Source organism: Malaclemys terrapin, chromosome 5 (genome assembly GCF_027887155.1).
Source record: "Malaclemys terrapin pileata isolate rMalTer1 chromosome 5, rMalTer1.hap1, whole genome shotgun sequence".
In the NCBI taxonomy this organism is placed as follows: Eukaryota; Metazoa; Chordata; order Testudines; family Emydidae; genus Malaclemys; species Malaclemys terrapin.
The window spans coordinates 90,218,259-90,240,169 of record NC_071509.1 but is presented as its reverse complement, the minus strand read 5'-3'; the positions used below and the strand labels follow the sequence as shown (position 1 = coordinate 90,240,169).

Below are 21,911 nucleotides of genomic sequence, written 5' to 3'. Positions count from 1 at the left end.
TGGGACTGGACGACAGGGGATGGATCACTCAATAATTGCCTGTTCTGTTCATTCACTCTGAAGCATCTAGCACAGTGGTTCTCAAACTTTTGTACTGGTGACCCCTTTCACAGAGCAAGCCTCTGAGTGCGACCCCCTTTGTAAATTAAAAACACGTTTAAATATATTTAATACCATTATCAATGCTGGAGGCAAAGCGGGGTTTGGGGTGGAGGCTGACAACTCATGACCTCCCCATTTAATAACCTCAGCACCCTAGGAGGGTTCCCGATCCCCAGTTTGAGAACCCCGATCTAGCACCAGCCTCTGTTGGAAGACAGGATACTGGGCTAGATGGAACATAGGTCCGACTCAGCATGGTCATTATTATAATCAAGTCACATCTCTCTAATTAGTTGTGGCACCTTAGAGACTAACAAATTTAAATCTCTCTAATTGTTTGGTAAGTGTTAAGTTTGGATTGCTGCAATACTCTGACTTTTGCCGTTGAAGAACAGTGCTCTTTGACTTAATTAACCAGATTGTGTCTAGATTTGAGGGAAGAGAGAGAGGTGAAAGAAAGAAAATAAACTTCATATGTGATTAGAGTGACCAGATGTCCCGATTTTATAGGGACAGTCCCGATCTTTGGGTCTTTTTCTTATATAGGCTCCTATTACCCACCATCCCCTGTCCCAATTTTTCACACTTGCTGTCTGGTCACCCTATGTGTGATCCATTAGTAAGACATGTGGGGAAATTAAAGCAACAACAAAAAACATCACCACTACCTTACAGATGGATTATATTGCCAAGCACAGAGTTCAGTACAGAGTAACTCCATTCAAGTCATTGGGACTACAGCTAATTCATGTTTTTGGGATTAGGCCCTTAATTTACATGCAAAGATGAAGGGGTTGAGCTTTCAGAGAAAGGAATGAGTGGAAGTAGATGATGCTAATATAATAGTACTGGCCTTTACAGGTCATGAACACAAAGGACTAATTAATGCTTCCATACATGTAAAACATTTGTGTGTCTGTATTGTTTTTTGTTGTTTCTGACAGAAAGTGAAAAATGCCTAAAAAGAAGACAGGTGCACGCAAGAAGGCCGAGAATCGTCGAGAACGTGAAAAGCAGATAAGAGCTTCAAGGGGCAACATAGATTTAGCTAAACATCCTTGTAATGCTTCAATGGTAAAATAACCAAAACTACCTATGATATCAATTTTTAAATTTCTGTGAAACCACTGATATAGTTACATTGGCTGCATTAAATTAGAAAGTTATTCTTTATACTTATATGATAATTTATTTATATCATGAGCTTTGGATTTAAAGAAGCATTTGAGTGTTTCAATATAAATACATATCTAATGGTTACCTAATCATAAATTATATCAGAATCATTACAAAAGCTGTACACTGACTGTTTTACATGAGGAAAAATAACTATCTATAATTTGCATTTCACAGGAATGTGATAAATGCCAAAGGTAAATATACTTGTTTTTCTTCAGCATTTTAACCTATTTTTACTTTTAAAGATTTTGTTTAATGCTTTGTTTTGATTTTTTTCATATGACAAGACGACAGAAGAATAGAGCCTTCTGCTACTTTTGTAGTTCTGTTCAAAAATTGCCTATTTGTGCACACTGTGGTAAGTGTAACTGACAAAGGAAAATACACTTTCCCCCCCTTACACTGCATTCCCTTTGTGTTCTTATATAAAGTCTCAGTATTTTAACTAGGTCTGTCTAGAAGCTGATCATCAGCTGGTGTAAATTCATGGGGCTATGCCAATTTGCCCAGCTGAGAATTTGCCCCTTGAGGCCTGATTGTGCAAACTCTTGTGCACATGAATAGTCTCACTGACCCCAAAAGGGTTTTGGCTGTTTATTTGTGTGATTTTATTGTTTAAAAAACATGTTTAGCTATTTGTTATGACTGAGAGTGTTCTACATTCTGGCTCTCCCTTTGAATAAATGGCTGTGGGATTGCTTGATGCTGAGAGCGAAGTTAAAAAGGCTGCCAAAATGCTGCTCTTTTAATCAGGAAATATTGCAGCTTTTAGCACAATGTTATTACCACTGCTTATTAGTATAAATTAAATCAGTGATAAATTGTTTGCTTTGTATGTGTATATTGTTACCACAGTACTTATGTGCATTAAAGGTCTGCTCCAAAGCCCTTTCAATTCAGTGGAAAGACTCCCACTGGCAGCAGGGGGCTTTAGATCAGGTACTAAATCTTATTTGCATTGGTGCTTGCTTAAAAGGGGAGGTAAAGAGGGGCTAAATATGACGTATACTTTGAAATTAATTGTGTTGCTTTCCTGGTTTAACAAGCTTTCATGTATTTTTTACATATTTTCTACTTGCCATAAAGCATGTTGGTGATTTGTGGTTTGATTTTCAGAGGTATTGACCACCTGCAGTTCCTGTTGACTTCATGGGAAGCTGCAGATGCTGAGCATTTCTGAAAAACTAGGCCATTAGTGTGTAATACTATTCCACTGTATATCATAATTCATAAACCTTCTTTCTGTCACTAGAGACTACACTAAAGTGGTGAAAGTTCATTTTCTGCTCTTCTAGTATATTACACATCTTTTAAAAGATTTGAGTCTTGCTGAATTTGTCTATCTTGATGTGTAAAATGTTTACAGAGAGAAGAAAGTGTTCCTAAAAGTATCTTACAAAAAAGATGTAAGCTTCCAAGATTTCCTAGTAAAGACAATCAGAATTGTTTGGTACTTGTATCATAGGGTGAGCTGCTAGTGATTATTGTATTTAGGCTGCCTAAAATTTTCCATTAAAACATTCTAAGCTTCCATTTTTTAAGAAGTTCTAACACTTTCATTGTCTGTAGTAGGCCTCTGAAATTAGGTAGGAACAAAGCTTGAGGGCTAAAAGCATGCCTTTTGCTTTCTTGTCCCATGAAATTCTCCTGAGTTATAAAGCTGTTAAAAAATGTTCTCCCCTTTAGGTGTACCATGTAGGGCACCAGCTCCCCCAAAGTGCTGAAAGGGGACAGAGAGCCATGCTGATGAGACCTGAGCCACCCTTCCATTCCCAGCACATAACTCCAGCAGTCCTTCCCCACCCTTCCTGACATTAGCTAATGTAGATTGTCATGTAGCTAAAGTACTATAAGCACCTGCTGATGCTGCATAGAGGGTTTAGTTTACAGTTCCACGTGGTAGAATTTTTAATACTTTTCCTAATTTTTCCTTAAAAAAAAAATTGCATACCATGAAAGCTGGGTTAAAAGAACATTACTAAGGTTGCAAAGTCAAACACTCAAAAGCTAGGAAATGCAAGATTTGCAGTTGCCTGTGCAATATCCATTCAACCCTTTTGTGCATATATATTATGATAGTCTTTAGATACATGATCACACATTACTTTTTCCAGACCTGGCCTCATCCAGTGCACAAGGTGGACACACAAGGGGGCAGAATTAAGGTTGCAGAGGTAACTCTAAATGTGGCATTTCTTAACTTGAAGAACATAAGAGCTGCCATAATGGGTCAGAATATAGTCCATCTTGCCTGCTATCCTGTCTCTGATAGTGGCCATATCAGAGCTTCAGGGGATAGTACAGAAAAGGGCAATTATGTAATGATACACCACTGTCTTCCATTCCCAGCTCCTGGTAGTCAGAGGTTTAGGGTCGCCCTGGGGATGAGATTGTGTCCCTAGCCATTTTGGCTAATAGCCATTAATGAGCCTATCCTCCATGAACTTATCCAGTTCCTTTTTGAACAGTTATACTTTTGGCCATCACAATATCATGTTAGTTGTGCACGGTGCGAAATAGTACTTCCCCTTGTTTGCTGTCTGCTCATCGGGTAACACTGGTTTTTGTATTGTGGGAAAGGGTAAATAACACTTTTATATTCACTTTTCCCACACCATTCATGATTTTATAATTTCTATCATATTCCCCCCTTAGTCATCTCCTTTCCAAGCTGAACAGCCGTAATCTTTTTAGTCTCTCCTTGTACGGAAGCCATTCCGTACCCTGAATCATCTTTGTTGCTCTTCTCTTAACCTTTTCCAGTTCCATTATATCTATTTTGAGATGGGACAATCAGAACTGAACATGGATGCACCATGGATTTACATGGTGGTATTATGATATTTTCTGTTTTATTTTTTATCCCATTTCCAAATAGTTCCTAACATATTGCTAAGCCTTGTTGACTGCTGCTGCCGATTGAGTGGAGGTTTTCAGAGAACTCTCCACCACATTTCCATAATAATGTTCTTGGGTGGCAAGAGGAAATTTAGAATCTGTCAATGTATATGTAGAGTTTTATTTTTTCACTTGTGCATTACTTTGCACTTATCAACGTTGAATTACATCTGCCATTTTGTTGCCCAGTTTTGTGAGAACTCTCTAACTCCTCACAGTCTGCTTTGGTTCAGCTCTTTTGAATAATTTTGCATTGTCTACAAACTTTGCCACTTCACTGTTAACCTCCTTTTCCAGAACATTAGTGAACGTTGAACAGCACAGGTCCCAATACAGATCCTTGGGGGACCCTGCTGTTCATTTCTCTCCATTATGAAAACTGACCATTTATTCCTATCCTTTGTTTCTTGTCTTTCAACGAGTGACTGATCCGTGAAAAGACCATTCCTCTTATGCCATGGCTATATAGTTTCCTTAAAGAGCTTTTTGGTGAGGGACCTTGTTAAAGGCTTTCTGAAAATCCAAGTACACTATATCAATTGGATCACCCTTATCCACATGCTTTTTGACTCTTTCAAAGAATTCTAATAGATTAATGAGGCACAACTTCCCTTTACAAAAGCTCTGTTGACTTTTCCCTAACAAATCATGTTTATCTCTGTGTCTGATAATTTTGTTCTTCACTATAGTTTCTACCAATACACCAGTACAGAAATTAGTCTTACCGGTCTGTAATTGCCAGCATCGCCTCTGGAGCCCTTTTAAAAAATTGGCATTCATTAGTTAATTTCCAGTTATCTGGACCAGAGACTGACTTTAGTGATAGGTTACATAGTACAATTAGTAGTTCTCAAAATTTCATATTTGAGTTCCTTCAGAACTCTTAGATGACCAGCGTCTGGTTGTGGTGACTTATTACTGTGTAGGGTATCAATTTGTTCTAATTGGGGACAGTACGTCAGATTTATGCCCCAAACGAATAGCTCTGATGTGGGTATCTTCCCCAAATCTTCTCCAGTGTAAACTGCTGCAGCGAATTCATTTAGCTTCTCTACAATGGCCTTGATGTCCCTGAATGCTCCTTTTACACTTTTGTTATCTGTGGTTCCATTCCCTGGGTTTCCGGCTTCTGATGTACTTAAAAAAGAAAAAAAGTACTGTTAGTTTTTGTGTCTTTAGCAAGTTGCTTCTCAAATTTTTTCTAGGTCTACCTAATTATACTTTTATGTTTTACTTGCCAGAGTTTGTGCTCCTTCCTATTTTCCACATTAGGATTTGACTTCCAGATTTTAAAGAATTCCCCACCCGACCCCCTCAATGGCCTCCATTAGTCTGAAGTTTAGCCACAGTGGTATTCTTTTGGTCTTCCTCCTGTCTTTTTTGATTAGGGGTATACATTTAGTCTGAGCCTCAGTTATGCTGTTTTTAAGTAGTCTTCATGATGCTTGAAGGTACACCTCTACCCCAATATAACGCTGTCCTTGGGAGCCAAAAAATCTTACCGCGTTATAGGTGAAACCACGTTAAATCGAACTTGCTTTCATCTGCCGGAGCATGCAGCCCTGCCCCCCCCAACGCTCCTTTACTGCGTTATATCCGAATTCGTGTTATATCGGGTCGCGTTATATCAGGGTAGAGGTGTATTTTAATCTTTGTGAGGGCTCTTTTTGATTTTCATCTAACTAGCATCCTCATTCTTTTGTAGTCCTTTTTTAAAAAGTTAAATGTTACTGTGCTGGCATGTTTTGGCATTTTCCCACTACAAGGGTGCTAAATGTAATTATATTATGGTCACTATTACTGAATGGTAAAAATGTTGATTGTTTGACTCTGCAATCTAAATAATGTTTTTAATTTTGTGTGTGATTTTTTTGATGTGTGAAGTGCTGACAGAGTGCTCAGCAGGCTACAAAACACACAGTAAGACATGGGCCCAGCCCTACAGAATTTACAATCTCAGAAGTAAGGTGAGAAAGATTTAGGCCTAAATGGATAAGAAAAAGAATTAATCGTTTGTTCTGGAGGATCAGAAAGGGAGGTGTGATAGCATGTTGCATGTTGTTTGGTTGCATTTTTGTGTGTGCCTTTTATATACTTAAGTAACTGCTTACATTCCCTATTTTTCACTGCTGTTACGTTGTCATTCACTCGAAACTGTTTTGACTCTAAATAATTTGTTGTTGTTTTGGATTAATAGGGAAAACAAAATGTATGATGAAGTCTTCAGACTGTGTTATAAAACATGCTGGTGTGTACAGTACGGGCCTTGCAATGGTGGTATGTATATAAAAGCATGTTGTCTTTCGGAGAATTCTTCAAATATTCTATGGTCTGTGTTACACACAAGGTCAGACTAGATCAGTGGTTCTCAACCAGGGGAGTGCGAGCAGGTTTCAGGGGGGCTTCCAAGCAGGTCCAGCATTAGACTCATTGGGGCCCAGGGCATAAAGCCAAAGCCCCACCACATGGGTCTGAAGCCCAGGTCCCTGAGCCCCACCACCTGGGGCGGAAGTTGAAGCCTGAGCAATGCATCTTCATGGGGGCCCCAGGCAATTGTCCTGCTTCCTACCCCCTACCGCCGACTCTGGCTTTTATATGTAGAAAAACAATTATTGCAGCACAGGTGGGCTGTGGAGTTTTTATAGCATGAGGGGCTGTCGGAAAGACAAAGGTTGAGAACCTCTCGACCAGATATCAGAATGGTCCCTTCGGGTCTTGGACTGTGTGAATTGGGCTTTTATTTTTTATAGAATAATATCAGACTAAACCTCAGAATATTATTATTCTCAGTACACTGTAACAAAATACATCTCCATAGGACTACAAAGCTAAATTAACACTTTAAACGCAGATCCCGCAAACTCTTATGCACTTAAGTATCTTTTCATACATACCTGAGTAGACCCCAATGAGATCTCTATTAAAATGGTGTAAATCTAGATTAATGCCATTGAAGCTAATGGAGTTATGTAGATTTTTAGAATGCAGTCACTGAGAACTATGTTTAAACCATAAATAATTTTATTTACAGTGATTGTTCTGTAAATCAGTAACTTATTTTCCTTTTTCATCCCTTATATAGTTAAGTGATAAGTCCCTTTGAAATACCAAAAGTATTATTTGTAAATGTGAATATTGCCAAAGAAATTCTTAAAAATTTAAAATTTAGGGAGATGGGGCTCCTGTGTGGAAAATTTATGTAAATATATGCCTGCAGCTGCCTCCGCTAGGTAGTGGACTGTTTGCAATAACAAAATCATTCTGTGCCTTAAAATGCAACAGATTTTTCATTGAATCTTAACACTGTGGGCCTGATTCTCCACTCCAGTATGTCAGTTTTATGTTGATGTAACTCCATTAAATTCCTATGCATACAGTATATTGTGAAGTTGCTGTCATATGTGAGGTAGGAAATCTTCTGTCTGTCAAATATTAAAATTGAAGTTTGAGGTTTGTAGTCTTGTAACTTTAACTGTAAAATTAAATTGGTTATAAACTGATTACTTAATTTTTGCCTTACCTTTCTTATGTTATATGACCTTTACTGTCTTAAGAGGTCAGAGTTCTAGTGTAGAGTTTGTTATAAAATCTAAATAGTTGATTTAAGCTGTAAGAATAGCTTGAGTGGTTTTTGATTTGATAAACTGTATTTTTGCCAGAGCATTATCTCATATATGTCAACAAGGCTGAAAGATCATATCCATAAATTATAGGGGAGAAAGCTATTTTTCATGCATAAGATTCAAGACATTAATGGAAAAAATAAAACAGCAAAACCAAAGCACAGTTGATTAGATTAAGTCCTGCAGAAGTGAATGCCTAGAACATGAGCTGAATATTGAAAGGAGTTGATTAGAATCTGGATACATTTTTATCTACTGGGTGTAAAGGTGAAAGGGGTAATATGCCTTACCTTCACCTCCCCTCAAACCACATGCCCCTAAAGTGGAATGAGCCCACTGATAGCCCGAGTGGATACATGGGCACATTCTAGAGTACAGAAGCAGAATTTCTCTTTAGATATGATAGATGTTCCAAGATGATGTCTTTCTGTGTTTGCAGGGTGCAATCTGTGATTTCTGTGAAGCTTGGGTCTGCCATGGTAGGAAGTGTCTCAGCACACATGCTTGTATCTGCCCTCTTGCAGATGCAGAATGCATTGAGTGTGAAAGAAGTGTCTGGGATCACGGTAAGTTGTTTAAGATTGAAGGAAAGAAAACTCATTTTTTGCATATAGTGTCTAGGGTTACCATACGTCTGGATTTTCCCGGACATGTCCGGCTTTTTGGGCCTCAAATCCCCGTCCGGGGGGAAAATCCCAAAAAGACGGACATGTCTGGGAAAATAGGGAGGAAGGGAGGGACTGGCGGTGCTCGGCCGGGAGCTGGAGCCGCTGGGGCCGGCGGTGCTCGGCTGGGGGCCCGGCCAGGGGTGGTGGTGCGGGGCCGGGGGTGGCGGTGCTCGGCCCGGCCACCTGGCCGGGGCCGGAGGTGCGGTGCCGGGGGCTGGGGCTGGGCAGTGCTCGGCCGGGGGCCGGCGGTGCCGGGCCGGGCAGTGCTCGGCCTGGGGCCTGGGGGCTGGAGCTGGCGGTGCTGGGCCGGAGGCCGGCACCCTAGGGCCCAAGCCAAGCCAGACGGGAGACGCCGGGCCAGAGCCTCTTGGCCTGGGCCGGCCGGCCGCCAAAGGGAGCCGCTCGGCCAGGGGGGCCGGACTGGGCCATGCCCCCCAACCCCAGCTTGCATGCTGCTTCAGGATTCCCGCAAATCAAATGTTTGCGGGAACCAGGGGAGGGGGGGGGGAAACGAAGCATCCAGGGGAGGGGGCGGAGTTGGGGCGGGGCCGGGAAGGGACAGGGCCGGGGCGGAGTTGGGGCGGGGCCGGTGCTGGGGCCCGTGGAGTGTCCTCTTTTCGGACACTTAAAATATGGTAACCCTAATAGTGTCTAGACAGTGGTTCTCAACCAGGGGTCCGGGGCCCCCTGGGGGGGCTATGAACAGGTTTCATGGGGGATGCCAAGCAAGGCCAGCATTAGACTTACTGGGGCCCCGGGTAGAAAGCTGAAGCCCAGGGCCCTGAGTCCTGCCACCTGAAGTTGAAACCTGAACAATGTAGCTTCCCGAGGGCCCCTGTGACATGGGGCCCCAGGCAGTTGCCTGGCTTGCTACCCCCTAATGCCGGCCCTGGCTTTTATATGCAGATAACCAGTTATTGTGGCACAGGTAGGCCATGGAGTTTTTAATAGCATGTTTGGGGGGGCCTCAAAGAAAAAGGTTGAGAACCCTTGGTCTAGAGTATTGTAACACTCAACACTTAATGTCGCATTTTACATCTTCAAAGCACACCTGGAAGCTTACTAAGCATCATCCCCATTTTACAATGGGTAAATGGAGACAGAATTTAAATTACGTGCCCAACAGCATATAGGTAATCTGTCTAAAATGGGATTACAACTCAGGAGTATTTATGTAATCTATTTAGGCATTTATACTGCATTCATCACTTCAGTGTCGAGAGCCTTATGTCATATCACTCCAATAGGTTGTGTAAACACTGGCTGTCTCTTTGGTATTCTTGCTCCTTTCCTTGCACTAGAAGAGGTGTTTTGTTTCTTTTGGTACCCAGCTCCTTGATCAAACTACACTAGTCTCCAATTGTGGAGTTCCTATTGTGTATTTCAACCAAATTTATATTTTGGAGAGGGGATGGTAAGCATGGAAAAGGGATATTTTGGCCCAAATGTCCTAACATGATCTCTTTCAGCCATAATCAAATCAAAATATTATAAGAATAAAATGACCAGTAGTGTTCCTTGGTTCCCTTTTATGCTATCCTGTGTCATTATAATGTGTAGTATATTTCAGAGTAATGCCAGATGGACAATGTTTAATTTAGGATTTTCTTCTTAAGTGTTTTGTGACAGAAGGGAAAATTTATTCTTAGTCAAACCCATGTAAAGCAGCCTAAATTGCATGAGTTAAAAAAAAACAAAAACAAAAACAAAAAACCCTCCTTTCAACCCATGCTTGCTCTTTTTTCTATTTGTCTTGATAAATCTTGTAGGAGGCAGAATATTCAGCTGCTCTTTTTGTCATAATTTCCTCTGCGAAGATGATCAGTTTGAGCATCAAGCCAGCTGCCAAGTTTTGGAGGCAGAGACATTTAAATGTAAGTTATCCACTTAAAACCCCTTTCACCAATGTTAAGCAGATTCACTTCTTCCTACTGTGTAATAATACCTGCTTAGGTGGTGAAAAATGGCCTGGTATTTCATTTGTCCAGTGTGATTATCCCAGCTGGTTAGGCAACAGGAGTTTTTCCTGTTGGTCCCTTAGAAATAATGTTGGCTCTGTCTAGCATGGCTGCACTTCCCCAGATTCCTTGTGGTTCAGCTGGAACTCCTTGAATAGAAGACAGGAGTTTTTGGTCAATGTGGGTTAGCATCTGAAGAAGTGAGTTTTGAGGAGGGACTTGAATCATGCACTTGGCCTATCGTGTAGAATACAGCACAGATGAAGGCACGAAGAGGAATGCGAGAAGGATGCAGAAGGTGTGGAGAAGTTTTTTTATCCAAAGTCCATGGGCTTTGGATCAGGGCCTATAAATATAGATAGAGAGAGCAAAGGGTCTCTCTCTATCTCTCTATGTATAGAGCAAAGGGTCAACATTCATATTTTAACAGCATATACTTTAATACATAGATCAAAGAACAGGAAACTACAAGCTATCAAATTTTGATTACCATAGGGGATCTGGTACAGCCATAAAATCATGTGGGCAAAACTTAAAAACCTCAGATGGACTTGAAACCTTACAGGAACAGAGGAATTGTAATATCAGATCAGGCTGGTGGTCTAGCTAGTCCAGTATCCAACCATAGCCAATTCCAACTGTTTCAGAGGAAGATGGGGGGAAAAAAAAACCGGTAGTAGGCATGTATGAAACATACTGTCCATAGGATAATTTTCTTCTTGTTAATTAGGGGATGGCTTATGCCCAACACATGAGGGTTTATACTGCTTTCAAAACTTAGTTGTGTTTGGTTTTGTGCCTTTTTTTTTTTTTTTTTTAAATCCTTGCTATCCTGACTACACGTTCTTGTTGTCCATATAAATGCCCAGTCCTTTTATGAATCTACTAAGCTCTTGGCCTCAATGGTAGCTCATGATTCAAAATATTCCTGTTTTAAATTTTATAATCTATTTTTCTAAGTCTCCCCTCTCCTTTTCATCTCTCATTCCTTTTTTTCCCCTGCCAACTGTTGCCTGAGCCTTGATTAGCTCCCCTTTATGTACTGCCAGAATGCCTTCCTGTGAGGCACCATTGGAGCAGCAACTGCTGCTCAAAAGGGATAATTTCCTCTTGATGGGTTGACTCTTAATTCACAGCTGTGATGTTACAGTGAGTGAAGAAGTTACTTTACAAGGTTTACGCTATGTTTAACATTCTACAGCGCAGGGTAGTCCTAGTAGAGAGATGGACTGTGTGAGATAGTTTTATATTAAATTTAAATATTGTCAAACAGATATGGCCAATCCCACTCTAGCTACAAAAAAGTGTTTTATTTCATAAGTTTGAAATATAAAATGTAGCTGTAAAAAAACCCAAAACACATTTAAAAATGCAGACTACCTCATGGGAATACTTTAATGTACTAATTAATATTCACAGTGTCTTTGAATATGACAGATCCCCCACCTCTGCTCAGCTTCTGCAAAAGGAAGAATCCCTACTGTTCATTTCTGAAGCTTTAAAAGCTTGTTCTCACGGTTGGATGAGAGTGAGATGGCGGTTTGGTTATAAACAATGCACATGATAAAATATTTGTAAAGATTCAAAACAAGCTGTGCATGGTCATGCATTCTTTATCCAACAAGCCTCATTAAGGTATAAAATCCTATTTCATTTCATTTACAGTACTCCCTCTTGTGGAGATAAAAATAAAATGAAAATATTAAGGCAACCTCGATTTTATAGACACCATCTAGGGTGACCAGATGTCCTGATATTATCGGGACAGTCCTGATTTTAGGGGACTTGTCCCACGTCCCTACCTTACATTGGTCAGGACGTCTGGTCACCCTGTATGAGGGGGACCATGGCAAGCCGGCGCTGCCGGCGCCACTCACCTTCCCTCCCTGGGCCCTGGGGCAGCGCGCAGCTGAGCTCCTGGCGCGGCAGTGCCAGCTCACGGGGCCTCCCGTCTGGCCGGCAGGAGCCTGCAGAGCGCAGCCCTGCCCCTGCCCACAGAGAGGCAGCGAGGAGGTCTCGTTCCCCTGCGTGCTGCAGCGGGGCGGGAAGGGGCCAGAGGGACTAGTAGGGACCAGCCTGCTGGATGCTTCCTGGGAGCCGCTCCAGGTATGCACTGCTGGGCTCACCTGGCCCCCTGGCAGGTCCCTCTGGGGGGCTCCCCCCAGACCCACTGCCCTCAGGCCCCACCCTGACCCTGTTCCCTCAGCCTCCCCCACAGTCCCCCGTGCCTCCCAACCTCAATCCACTGCCCTCAGTCCCCCTGACCCTGTTCCCTCAGCCTCCCCCGCAGTGTCCCCCCTGTGCCCCCCAACCTCAATCCACTGCCCTCAGTTCCCCTGATGCTGTTCCCTCTGCCTCCCCCACAGTCGCCCGTGCCCCCACCCTCAATCCACTGCCCTCAGCCCCCACCCTGACCCTGTTCCCTCAGCTTCCCCTGCAGTGTCCCCCACCCTCAATCCACTGCCCTCAGTCCCCCTGACCCTGTTCCCTCTGCCTCCCCCAGTCCTCCCTGTTCCCTCAGCCTCCCCCGCAGTGTCCCCCCTGTGCCCCCCACCCTCAATCCATTGCCCTCAGTCCCTGCCCCTGTTCCAACAGCCTCCTCCACAGTCCCTCCCCTCCCCCCGATCATCTCACCCTGCATGGATGTGGAAATCTGTCCGGGATTCCAGGCTGTCATTAGCCCCTGGGGCAAAAGATCAGCAGAGGTTTCCAAAGGGAAGTTTGCAGCCTTTGCTCAGACCCAAACATTTTCAATTTAAATAAATAAATAAATACCCAAACCCATCCTGACACCCATCTGCTCTGTCCAGATTTGCTGTTATCCCTGTTGAGGCCAAAGTGGTTTGAAAAATTAAAAATCCTTGACACCATTGTGTTGCCTCCCCCTGTGTTGCTCGTTAATCTGATGGACCTGCCGATAATGAATAAAGATTAATGCCCTGGGGGCAATGTGTCAGGCAGATAGTTTGTGAAGTAGGAATGTGAATGCTGAAGCCCTCACAAAATGCAGAGGCTTTTCTTAACCTGAGAACTGAAAAAGAGCCAGATACCCTGCATGGGTTTGAAAGTGACAAAAGCCTAGCAACTGACCAGAGCAGCATCAGGTTTGAAGTGACGAGGAGGGTCTGTGTCATGAAGTCTGCATTTCCACTGAGGACTCTTCCATTGCCAGGGTAGCACTGACGCAGGTCTGCCGCCCGGCACAGCAATGCTGAGAGGTGCCAGTGTAGACCTGACCCACTGCCCTCAGCCCCCACCCTGACCCTGTTCCCTCAGCCTCCCCGCAGTTCCCCCTGTACCTCCCACCCCGAACCCACTGCCCTCAGTCCCTGTCCTACCCCAAATCTCTTCTTCAGCCTCTCCCATCATCCCACCCCCATCACTCCCCCTGCTGTCCCACCCCCTCAACTTCCCCCCATTCCAGTCCTGCTCCCCTCTGTCTCATCCCCTCCAGACCCTGTCCCTCTCCCCAACCGCCCCGACCCTTCCCAACCCAGCCCCATTGTCTCCCCCGCCCCACCCCACTCTACACAGCTCTCTACCCTGTCCCATTCATGCTCCCCTCAGCTCCTACCCTACTCCCCCCATCCCAGTCCTGTCCCATTCTTCCCCCCCCCCCCCCCAGTCCTGTCCCCCTCAGTTCCTCCACCCTGCTTCCCCTGGTCTATCCCCACACACCCACTGACTTCCTCGACCTCCCTGCCCCTAATCCCACTGCCTGGACTCACCCCTGTCCCACTCAGAACATGCAGGAAAAAGAAGCAATGGGCTTAAATTGTAGTAAGGGAGATTTAGGTTAGACATTAGGAAAAACTTCCTAACTATAAAAGGTAGTTAAGCACTGGACAAATTACCTAGAGAGGTTATGGAATAGCAGTCATTGGAGTTTTTTAAGAGGTTAGACAAACACCTGTCAAGGATGGTCTAGTGTTATTATTACTCAGTCCTGCCTCAGTGCAGGGGTTTGACCAGATGACCTGTTGATGTCCCTTCCAGTCCTACATTTCTGTGATTCACACTGAATTGCCTTGTGCCACTGTCTAGTAGTAGTGGCACACAGGTTTCTGACATGCAGGTTTATAAAATTGTAGTTAATATACAGTTTAGAGAGTAGCAGTTTTAAAGCTCTGCATGTTCAGACCAACTGAGCTGAAAATTGTGATCTATAGTATTCAAAACTATTAAGATGTGGGCTGAAATAAAATCAGCATGAATTGCTCAACAATATCAATGGAATCAGCATTGCGCTGCTATATATTGTAAAACATTCCAGTGAAATTTTGCAAGTATTACATAGCACGCCGCCTTGCCCAAGTGGTAACTAAGCATAACATCTTCCTGTTTCAACATTCTTAACTTTTGTATCCCATAGCCCTAAAATTTTTTTTTTTTTCCTTCAAACACTGAACACTGCTAAGTTATGAGTTTTAACAGGTTTTTTTTTCTTTTAAACCACAGCACTGAATGTTATTCTAAAATTGTTTTCCAAATATTCTTAAACTCCCAATTTATCCCCTGCTGATGTTCATTGTGAAAAGTATTGCGGGTCTAATAATAATATTTGGCACTTTTGTAATTCAGCTGTCCAACATGTGCCCTCCTCTGGTGAATTTTTAAGAGGATAACTGCATAGCTACCAGCTAAGGGAACTCAAGTAGTAGAAGCTCATGCTTTTAAGTCTGGATGGCTCAGGTTCCATCTTTGGTGACTAGCTATGATGGAGGTTGCTACACTTATAATCCCCTTAAGCAGAGGTTCTGAATATGCTTTGTTGTAGGCAGAGCTAGCCTATAGTTAAGCAACCGAAAATTTGGAATGGGAAATGTTGGGAAGCCTTATAATTTTGCCAGTCTGGAACGAACATCCCATCTGAGGGATGGGGGCGGGGAGAGAGGAGAGTGAGACAGGACCAGGAAACTGGGACAAGGAATCCAGAGCGGTAGTGGGGGGCAGTTGAAATCAGATGAGGAGCTGGGGCGGGTTAGACAGCAATAGGATAGACATAGACTGGAGGGGACGGGGAAGAAGGGTCTTTGACTACTAGAGACCACTCCATTCAAGAGCCTGGGATAGACCCAGGATTCCTGAGTTTCACAGTTCCTCTTCTGTCAGCAGATATCTGTGAAACCCAGTGGCAAAAATAAGTGTCTTATCCCCCTATAGAGCTGATCTATCACGTATGACAACCTACTGCCTCTGCCATCACTTACTCCATTAGCTCAAATGGCAGAAGTCTGTGCAGTGGATCTAAAGGTTCATCAGCAGGGTTGGAGCCATGTGAGTTTCACAGTGATTCCACATGCCAGAATTTCTGGGGCAGTTCAGTTTTGATTTTTACAAAAAAACCTGGGGAAATGCATACAGAAATAGGGTGACCAGATGCCTAAATATGGGAATCTCAAGCAGGCTTAGAGAGGTTATTTTATCTCTGTATTTGGCACTGGTGCAACCACTGCTGGAATACTGTGTCCAGTTCTGGTGTGCACAATTTAAGAAAGATATTGATAAATCGGAGAGTGTTCAGAGAAGAGTCACAAGACTGATTAAAGGATTATAAAACATGCCTTATAGTGATCGACTCAAGGACCTCAATCTATTTAGCTTAACAAAAAGAAGGTTAAGAAGTGACTTGGTTATAGACTGTAAGTATCTACATGGGGAACAAATAGTTAATAATGGGCACTTCAGTGTAGCAGAGAAAGGTAGAGCATGAGCCAACGGTTGGAAGCTGCAACTAGACAAATTCAGACTGGATATAAGGCATACCTTTTCAATGGTAAGAGTAATTAATGATTAACAATATACTAAGGGTTATGGTGTTTTTCTAAAAGCTTTTTCTAAAAGCTATCCTCTAGGAATTATTTTGGGAAAGTTCTATGTCTGTGCTATATAGGCGGTGAGACCAGGTGATCACAGGATCCCTTCTGGCGTTATAATCTCTGACTAGGTACATCAATTCACATGCAAAATTCTCATTGAATTCAATAGGTGTCCTTGCCCTGTGGCTTGTGGTGCGGGCTGCAGCAGGGGCCGTTTCAACCCCTCTCGCAGCTTCCTAGGGCCCCCCCTCATGGCTCTGTGCACCTGTGTCTGTCATTGTCGTCCTCTCCCCTCCCCGCTCACCCAATGTGTCCTGATATTTCACTCTTGCAATCTGGTCACCCTAACACCATCAACCCAGTTCTGCTCCTTGTTACTTGTGTATTTGCTATCAATAAAATTACACTGGATTGTATATGTAAATATATGTAATGAGTATGATTTAAATAAGGACATGACAGACAATTCTTTATAAAACTACTCACAGACAGCTCAATTCTGCAAGTTGCTAAGCATCATCAAATCCTTTTCAAATTAGGAAAATAAGGGTAAATCAGCATTTTGCCCTTACTTTAAATGGAATGTTACTATACAGCTCTGGTGGGTTTTGTTTTGATACCATGAGAGGGAAAAAAAGCGGTGAAACCACCTTGTGAACAAACTATGGTTTCAATCATCTCCAACATGTTTGTAAAGATGTGAGAATGCAAAAATATTTGAATCTTTTAAAAAAAATTGGTTTTGGGTGGGTAAGGGACCATTTACTCTCAAACTTATACCAAATTAATGAGATATTAGACTCAGTATATAAAACTCTTTAAAATAGCCCAATACAACTGTAACTACAGTGAGTATGATTGTAGCAAGATACACTTATCGTAAGGACTTCAAAAAATACAAAATCATTATTTTTATACTTTAAATTCAATGTATGTTCAGAACTTCAGTGGCAGACAACTCTGCAATTGGGTAACTTTGGGAACTGTTGATCAGAAAAAGCTACTGAGAAATGAAGGGTCCTTTCAAATAATATATTTGGCTAAATATGTATTTCGCTGTATTATCTTTTCATTTTGTTTGGTGACACTGGTGATTTTAGGCTACCTATGGTACTGGAGATCTGATCTGGATGTATAAAGTAGAAGAAAAGAGCCAAGTTACCTTTCATTTTTAAAGATTGATGTTATCCATTTTTTCATCAGGTGTTTCCTGTAATCGGCTTGGGCAGCATTCATGCCTGCGTTGTAAGGTAAAAATATAGATACTTTAAGTAACTATAATTGTAACTCCTTCTCCTTACATGTCCTTCTGGTATCAAGCCTTGTCACATCTCCCTCCACAATATATAGAAAACTCATACCTTCTGTATGAGGTAAGGGTCATTACTTTTAATGTCCCTTTTGTCCAGCACTTTTAAGTTTTTAATTTCTCATTCTTGCTTTTGAGGGCTGCATCTCTCATCTCATTTGGCGTTATTTCCCTCTACCCCCACAAATACACCCCCACTCTCCCCCTGCATCCTTCAGTTCTGTTAGCGTAGCCAGGCTCTTCTCAGTTGATTCCTGCTCCCATTTTCATACAGTCTTCAATGCTGTTTCCTCTGCACTGAGCGTATGATTCTCCCATTCCAGTATCCCAGGCCTCCACCTTTTCCTCCTTTGGATCATTCCTAAAGTCTTACATCAAATCAAATGTACTGTCCACCCCAACATTTTTCATTAGGGGGGGCAATTTAAATAAATAAAAAAATCAATCTAATTAACCCCATTCTCTCAGTCTCCTATTCTTACTGTGTGCGCCTCAGAGTTCAGAGCAGGAACTGTCTTTATTGAAATGTCCTGGACAGGGCTGAGCACACTGTTGGTGCTTAATTAGTACTAATTCACATTGGTGTCTTCTTTTAGTTACAAACTGACTGACTGTGTGGCAGGGAGAGGTTCCATTTAGCAGGACAATGAACACACTGCCCTGCAAGACAGACATTTGAAGTTTAGTTTTGTTTTCTTTTAAACTTGTTGGACTAACCCAGTACCTATATGGCTGAGGTCTATCAGACAGTGCTCCCAGTGACTGAGGACAGCCTCCTGGCTGACAACTTCCAAGACAGGGCACTCCTTGAGGACCCTGTTTCCTCGGCCACCGTCCTCTTTTTCCAGTTCCAGCATCCTCCTGGCTTCCCTTCCCTAGAAGGCAGTGGAACCTTGTCCAGCACAGAAGCAATTAGTGGATAGATTGTACACGAATTCCAGTCCCACTATAGAAAGAACTAGTTAAATTTTAATCTCAGCCAGATTACCCTGGTGCTGTTAGAAATTTAACTTTTTTTTTTTTTTTTTTGCCTGCTGCTTGCTGAAGAGCATTATGTTATGACAAAACTTTTATCCTTTTCTTTATCCCCTTCAGGCTTGTTTCTGTGATGATCACACCCGAAGCAAGGTTTTTAAGCAAGAAAAGGGAAAAGAGCCTCCTTGCCCTAAATGTGGGCATGAAACTCAGGAGACAAAGGATCTGAGCATGTCAAGTAAGGACTGTCCTTGAAATGCTAATGGAACAAATGCTGAGTCTCTAATTTAGCGAGTCAATTTACTAGGAGTCTTATTTTCTGTGTTGGAAAACTTAATATGTTCCATCTTTTTCAACTGGCAGCATGTGATGCCATTGGTGGCTGTGTAGGGATGTATGGGAATACTGAAGTTCTTGAATGCTTTGGAATGTTTTGGGGGAGTTTGTCGCATTTATATTGAGAGTACTTTGAGTTGTTGCTGACTCTGAGCTGCAGCATCTCTTCGTTAGGATTGCTATTTGTGCCCTGGAGATTGACAAGGTTCTGAATTTGAGTGCTACTTTCAAGTTGTGGTCTAAGGAAGAAGTGCCTATGATCACTGTTTACTTCTGCTCTGTCACTTCTTATTTCACCATCAAGAAAGAGCATGCTGAAATTCATTAGAAGATACCCACATGAGTCTGCTTACTCAGCACTGCTTATCCATAAAAAACACACATTATCTTAGGTGCTATATATCTATATATAAAATACATATTTATTACAGTACCAGAAGTGTGCTCTACAGCCAAAGTTCTGGTCCTGAAGAGTTTATGATCTAAATACAATAATGTACCAGATATTTTATGTATGAATATCTCTGGAGAGAAGATATTTTGGATGGGGAACAGCAGAAAAAGGGTCTGTCATAGTTAGGTGCTCTGACTTTAAGGATCAAACCTGAAAACAACCAGTTAAAGTCTCTCAAGAGACTGATCATTTTAGTCCTGGACTGTTTGCTGACAGTATACTCTTGAGTAGGTGGTGAAGATGGATGGTAGATGGAGAAATGTCAAATGCTCCATTGATGAGTGGGTGTCTTATGATTGAGGCTGAAGAATAAGAATTTAACTATTTTTTCTATTCACAGTACGCTCTCTGAAGTTTGGCCGGCAGACAGGCGGTGAAGAGGCAGATGGAGCTTCTGGCTATGATGCCTACTGGAAGAACCTCTCATCGGGTAAGGATGGAGATGCAGGTGACCATGACGACGAATATGAAGAGGATGAAGCAGAGGATGATGATGAGGAGGGAGGGAAGGATTCTGAAACAGAGACCACAGATTTATTCAGTAACTTGAATTTAGGAAGGACCTATGCTAGTGGCTATGCCCACTATGAAGAAGCGGAAGACTAAGATTACATAGTGGGGAGCTCTATAGCATTTGGAAGGAATAAGTATAGGAGTGCTTTATGCGTGCCACTAGAATAGCTCTGCCAGGCACTTAAGCTTCAAAGTGTATTAGGGAAAAAGGGCATGGAACTTCTGTAGAAACTCAAGGTGTATGTGTGTGGAGGAAAACAGATAAATGTTCATATTCATGCAAGTAACCAAAGTGGTTTTGATCTCACGATTACTGAGTGTAATAGCTTAATGTCTTCTCCCCCCACCAAGTTGGGAGTGTAGGAGGGTAAAGGGATTTGTTTCCATCTGTTCATCAGAAATTAAGTTATTTTTCTTGAGTAATTTTGACTGTAATTCTGTAATCTGATTTCATAAATTATATGTAGTGGTGTAAGTGGGTGGCTGTATTCATTTTTGGCTTACAAAATAAAAGTCAGCAGCATTCTGTAGTGAGTTTTCATAAATATTGATCTGGACTGAGTACTAGGAAAGCACTTACTGCAGGCCTATCATGAGCCAAATATAAACTGAAATTAAAATAACTTTACCATTTCATGTAGGCGAGACAGATCAATACATTTCCCCATAACATAACATTATCATTCCATGCCTTTTGAACATTATACATTAATCATAGACATTATGTACAGTCACCTACGGTGTCACCTACATACATAAGATCAGAAGGTTTATTTATCACAATAAAAATGTTAATGTATCCTTCCTACCCAATAAAAGCATCATTTTCTTTTAGTATAGTATCATTGTTTGCAAAGAGGGGTCAAAAGGGTGGTAACTAGTCTATTCTACCCCTTCACCTGCATTGCAGCAGGAAGAAATCAAAGATTCAATAAGAATCAAACCTAGGATTTTTGTTAAAATAAGATAATAGGATGTTTGTGTTCTGTTGGAATAGCACCCTGTTCCTTGTTAGTACAAGACTGTCACAACCACAGAAGAAGTGATGCATGCTTTGGAGTGTCTTGCTGACACTGATTACTTTATAATCAAAATATTAGGAATTATTTGCTGCTTTTTATGAAAGTCAAGTGATTCTTCCAAGAAACAGTTCCAATTTAAATTGTTTAAAGTAAAAAATTGGAACTGGAACTTGGTGTAACTGCAGCTAAATCTTTTTTCCTTCCACTTTCTTCCACTAATACTTCCCATACAGCAGCAACATGTGTGTGCGCACACAGACTTTCTGTTTTGCATGCTATGTGCATCTTCCCCAGCTTTTAATAAATTGCCTTCTTCCTCTCATCACTATTCAGGTTGACCATATTGTGCCACCTTGCAGCAGAGCCAGGTGCTTTGATGTATTCAGTTGAAGTGTCATGACACTTCAAATGGAGCTAATGGATTAAAAAGAGAAGCACTGGAGATTTTCTGTGAGATGCATTTGCAATTCAGCTGAATAATTCCTGCTTGAAAGACCAGAGAAACTGGAGGTGGGAATGTGGCTCTATGCAAGTCACTTAGTTTCTCTGGCAGTGCCTAAATACCTTTTAGGATCTAGGGCTCAGTTCCCCCAATCTGTACAAAGGGGGTAATAGTGCTTCCTCACCTCCAAAAGTGTGGTGTAAGGATAAGTGTGAGGCATTCACATTCTACTGTGATGGTGGTCCATATAAATGGATGAACAGACCTTTGATATTGTTCCTATTACTAATTATTAAATTGTGAAATTAGCAATAGCAGTGTAGGCTCCAGTTCAGCCCTTGCTTAACTGTTAGGCCCAGCTATTTCCACTGGTGAATCGGTCTTCCCTTGGTGATTCTACAGACAAACGCTGACTAGTTGCAGAGCTTGACGGATACCTCATATGTAAAATAATTAAGTGCTACTACAAAGTCTTGGGAGTGCTGAAAGGATGTGTGATTTCTTTCAGTTCTGTTTAATACTGCAATTATGTGTGTCATCTGCAAATGTTACTTTTTTTATTATTATTTACTGGAATTAAATTCTGTTAATGTGCTTGGCTCCGGGAGCCATA

The 21,911-nt window shown here is 42.0% G+C and overlaps 1 protein-coding gene across 1 annotated transcript in view; it reads left to right on the top strand.

The window, feature by feature from the left end:
- ZNF330 (zinc finger protein 330) overlaps window positions 1-21,911 on the top strand; it is a 25,798-nt gene extending 3,887 nt beyond the window's left edge. The window contains exons 2-10 of the mRNA XM_054031091.1: window positions 1,047-1,176; window positions 1,456-1,475; window positions 1,569-1,639; window positions 6,377-6,456; window positions 8,242-8,368; window positions 10,240-10,344; window positions 17,451-17,497; window positions 18,652-18,769; window positions 19,662-21,911. Coding sequence (XP_053887066.1) covers window positions 1,057-1,176; window positions 1,456-1,475; window positions 1,569-1,639; window positions 6,377-6,456; window positions 8,242-8,368; window positions 10,240-10,344; window positions 17,451-17,497; window positions 18,652-18,769; window positions 19,662-19,927 — 954 coding nt within the window. The 5' untranslated portion in view covers window positions 1,047-1,056 and the 3' untranslated portion in view covers window positions 19,928-21,911. The remainder of the gene's footprint in view (window positions 1-1,046; window positions 1,177-1,455; window positions 1,476-1,568; window positions 1,640-6,376; window positions 6,457-8,241; window positions 8,369-10,239; window positions 10,345-17,450; window positions 17,498-18,651; window positions 18,770-19,661) is intronic.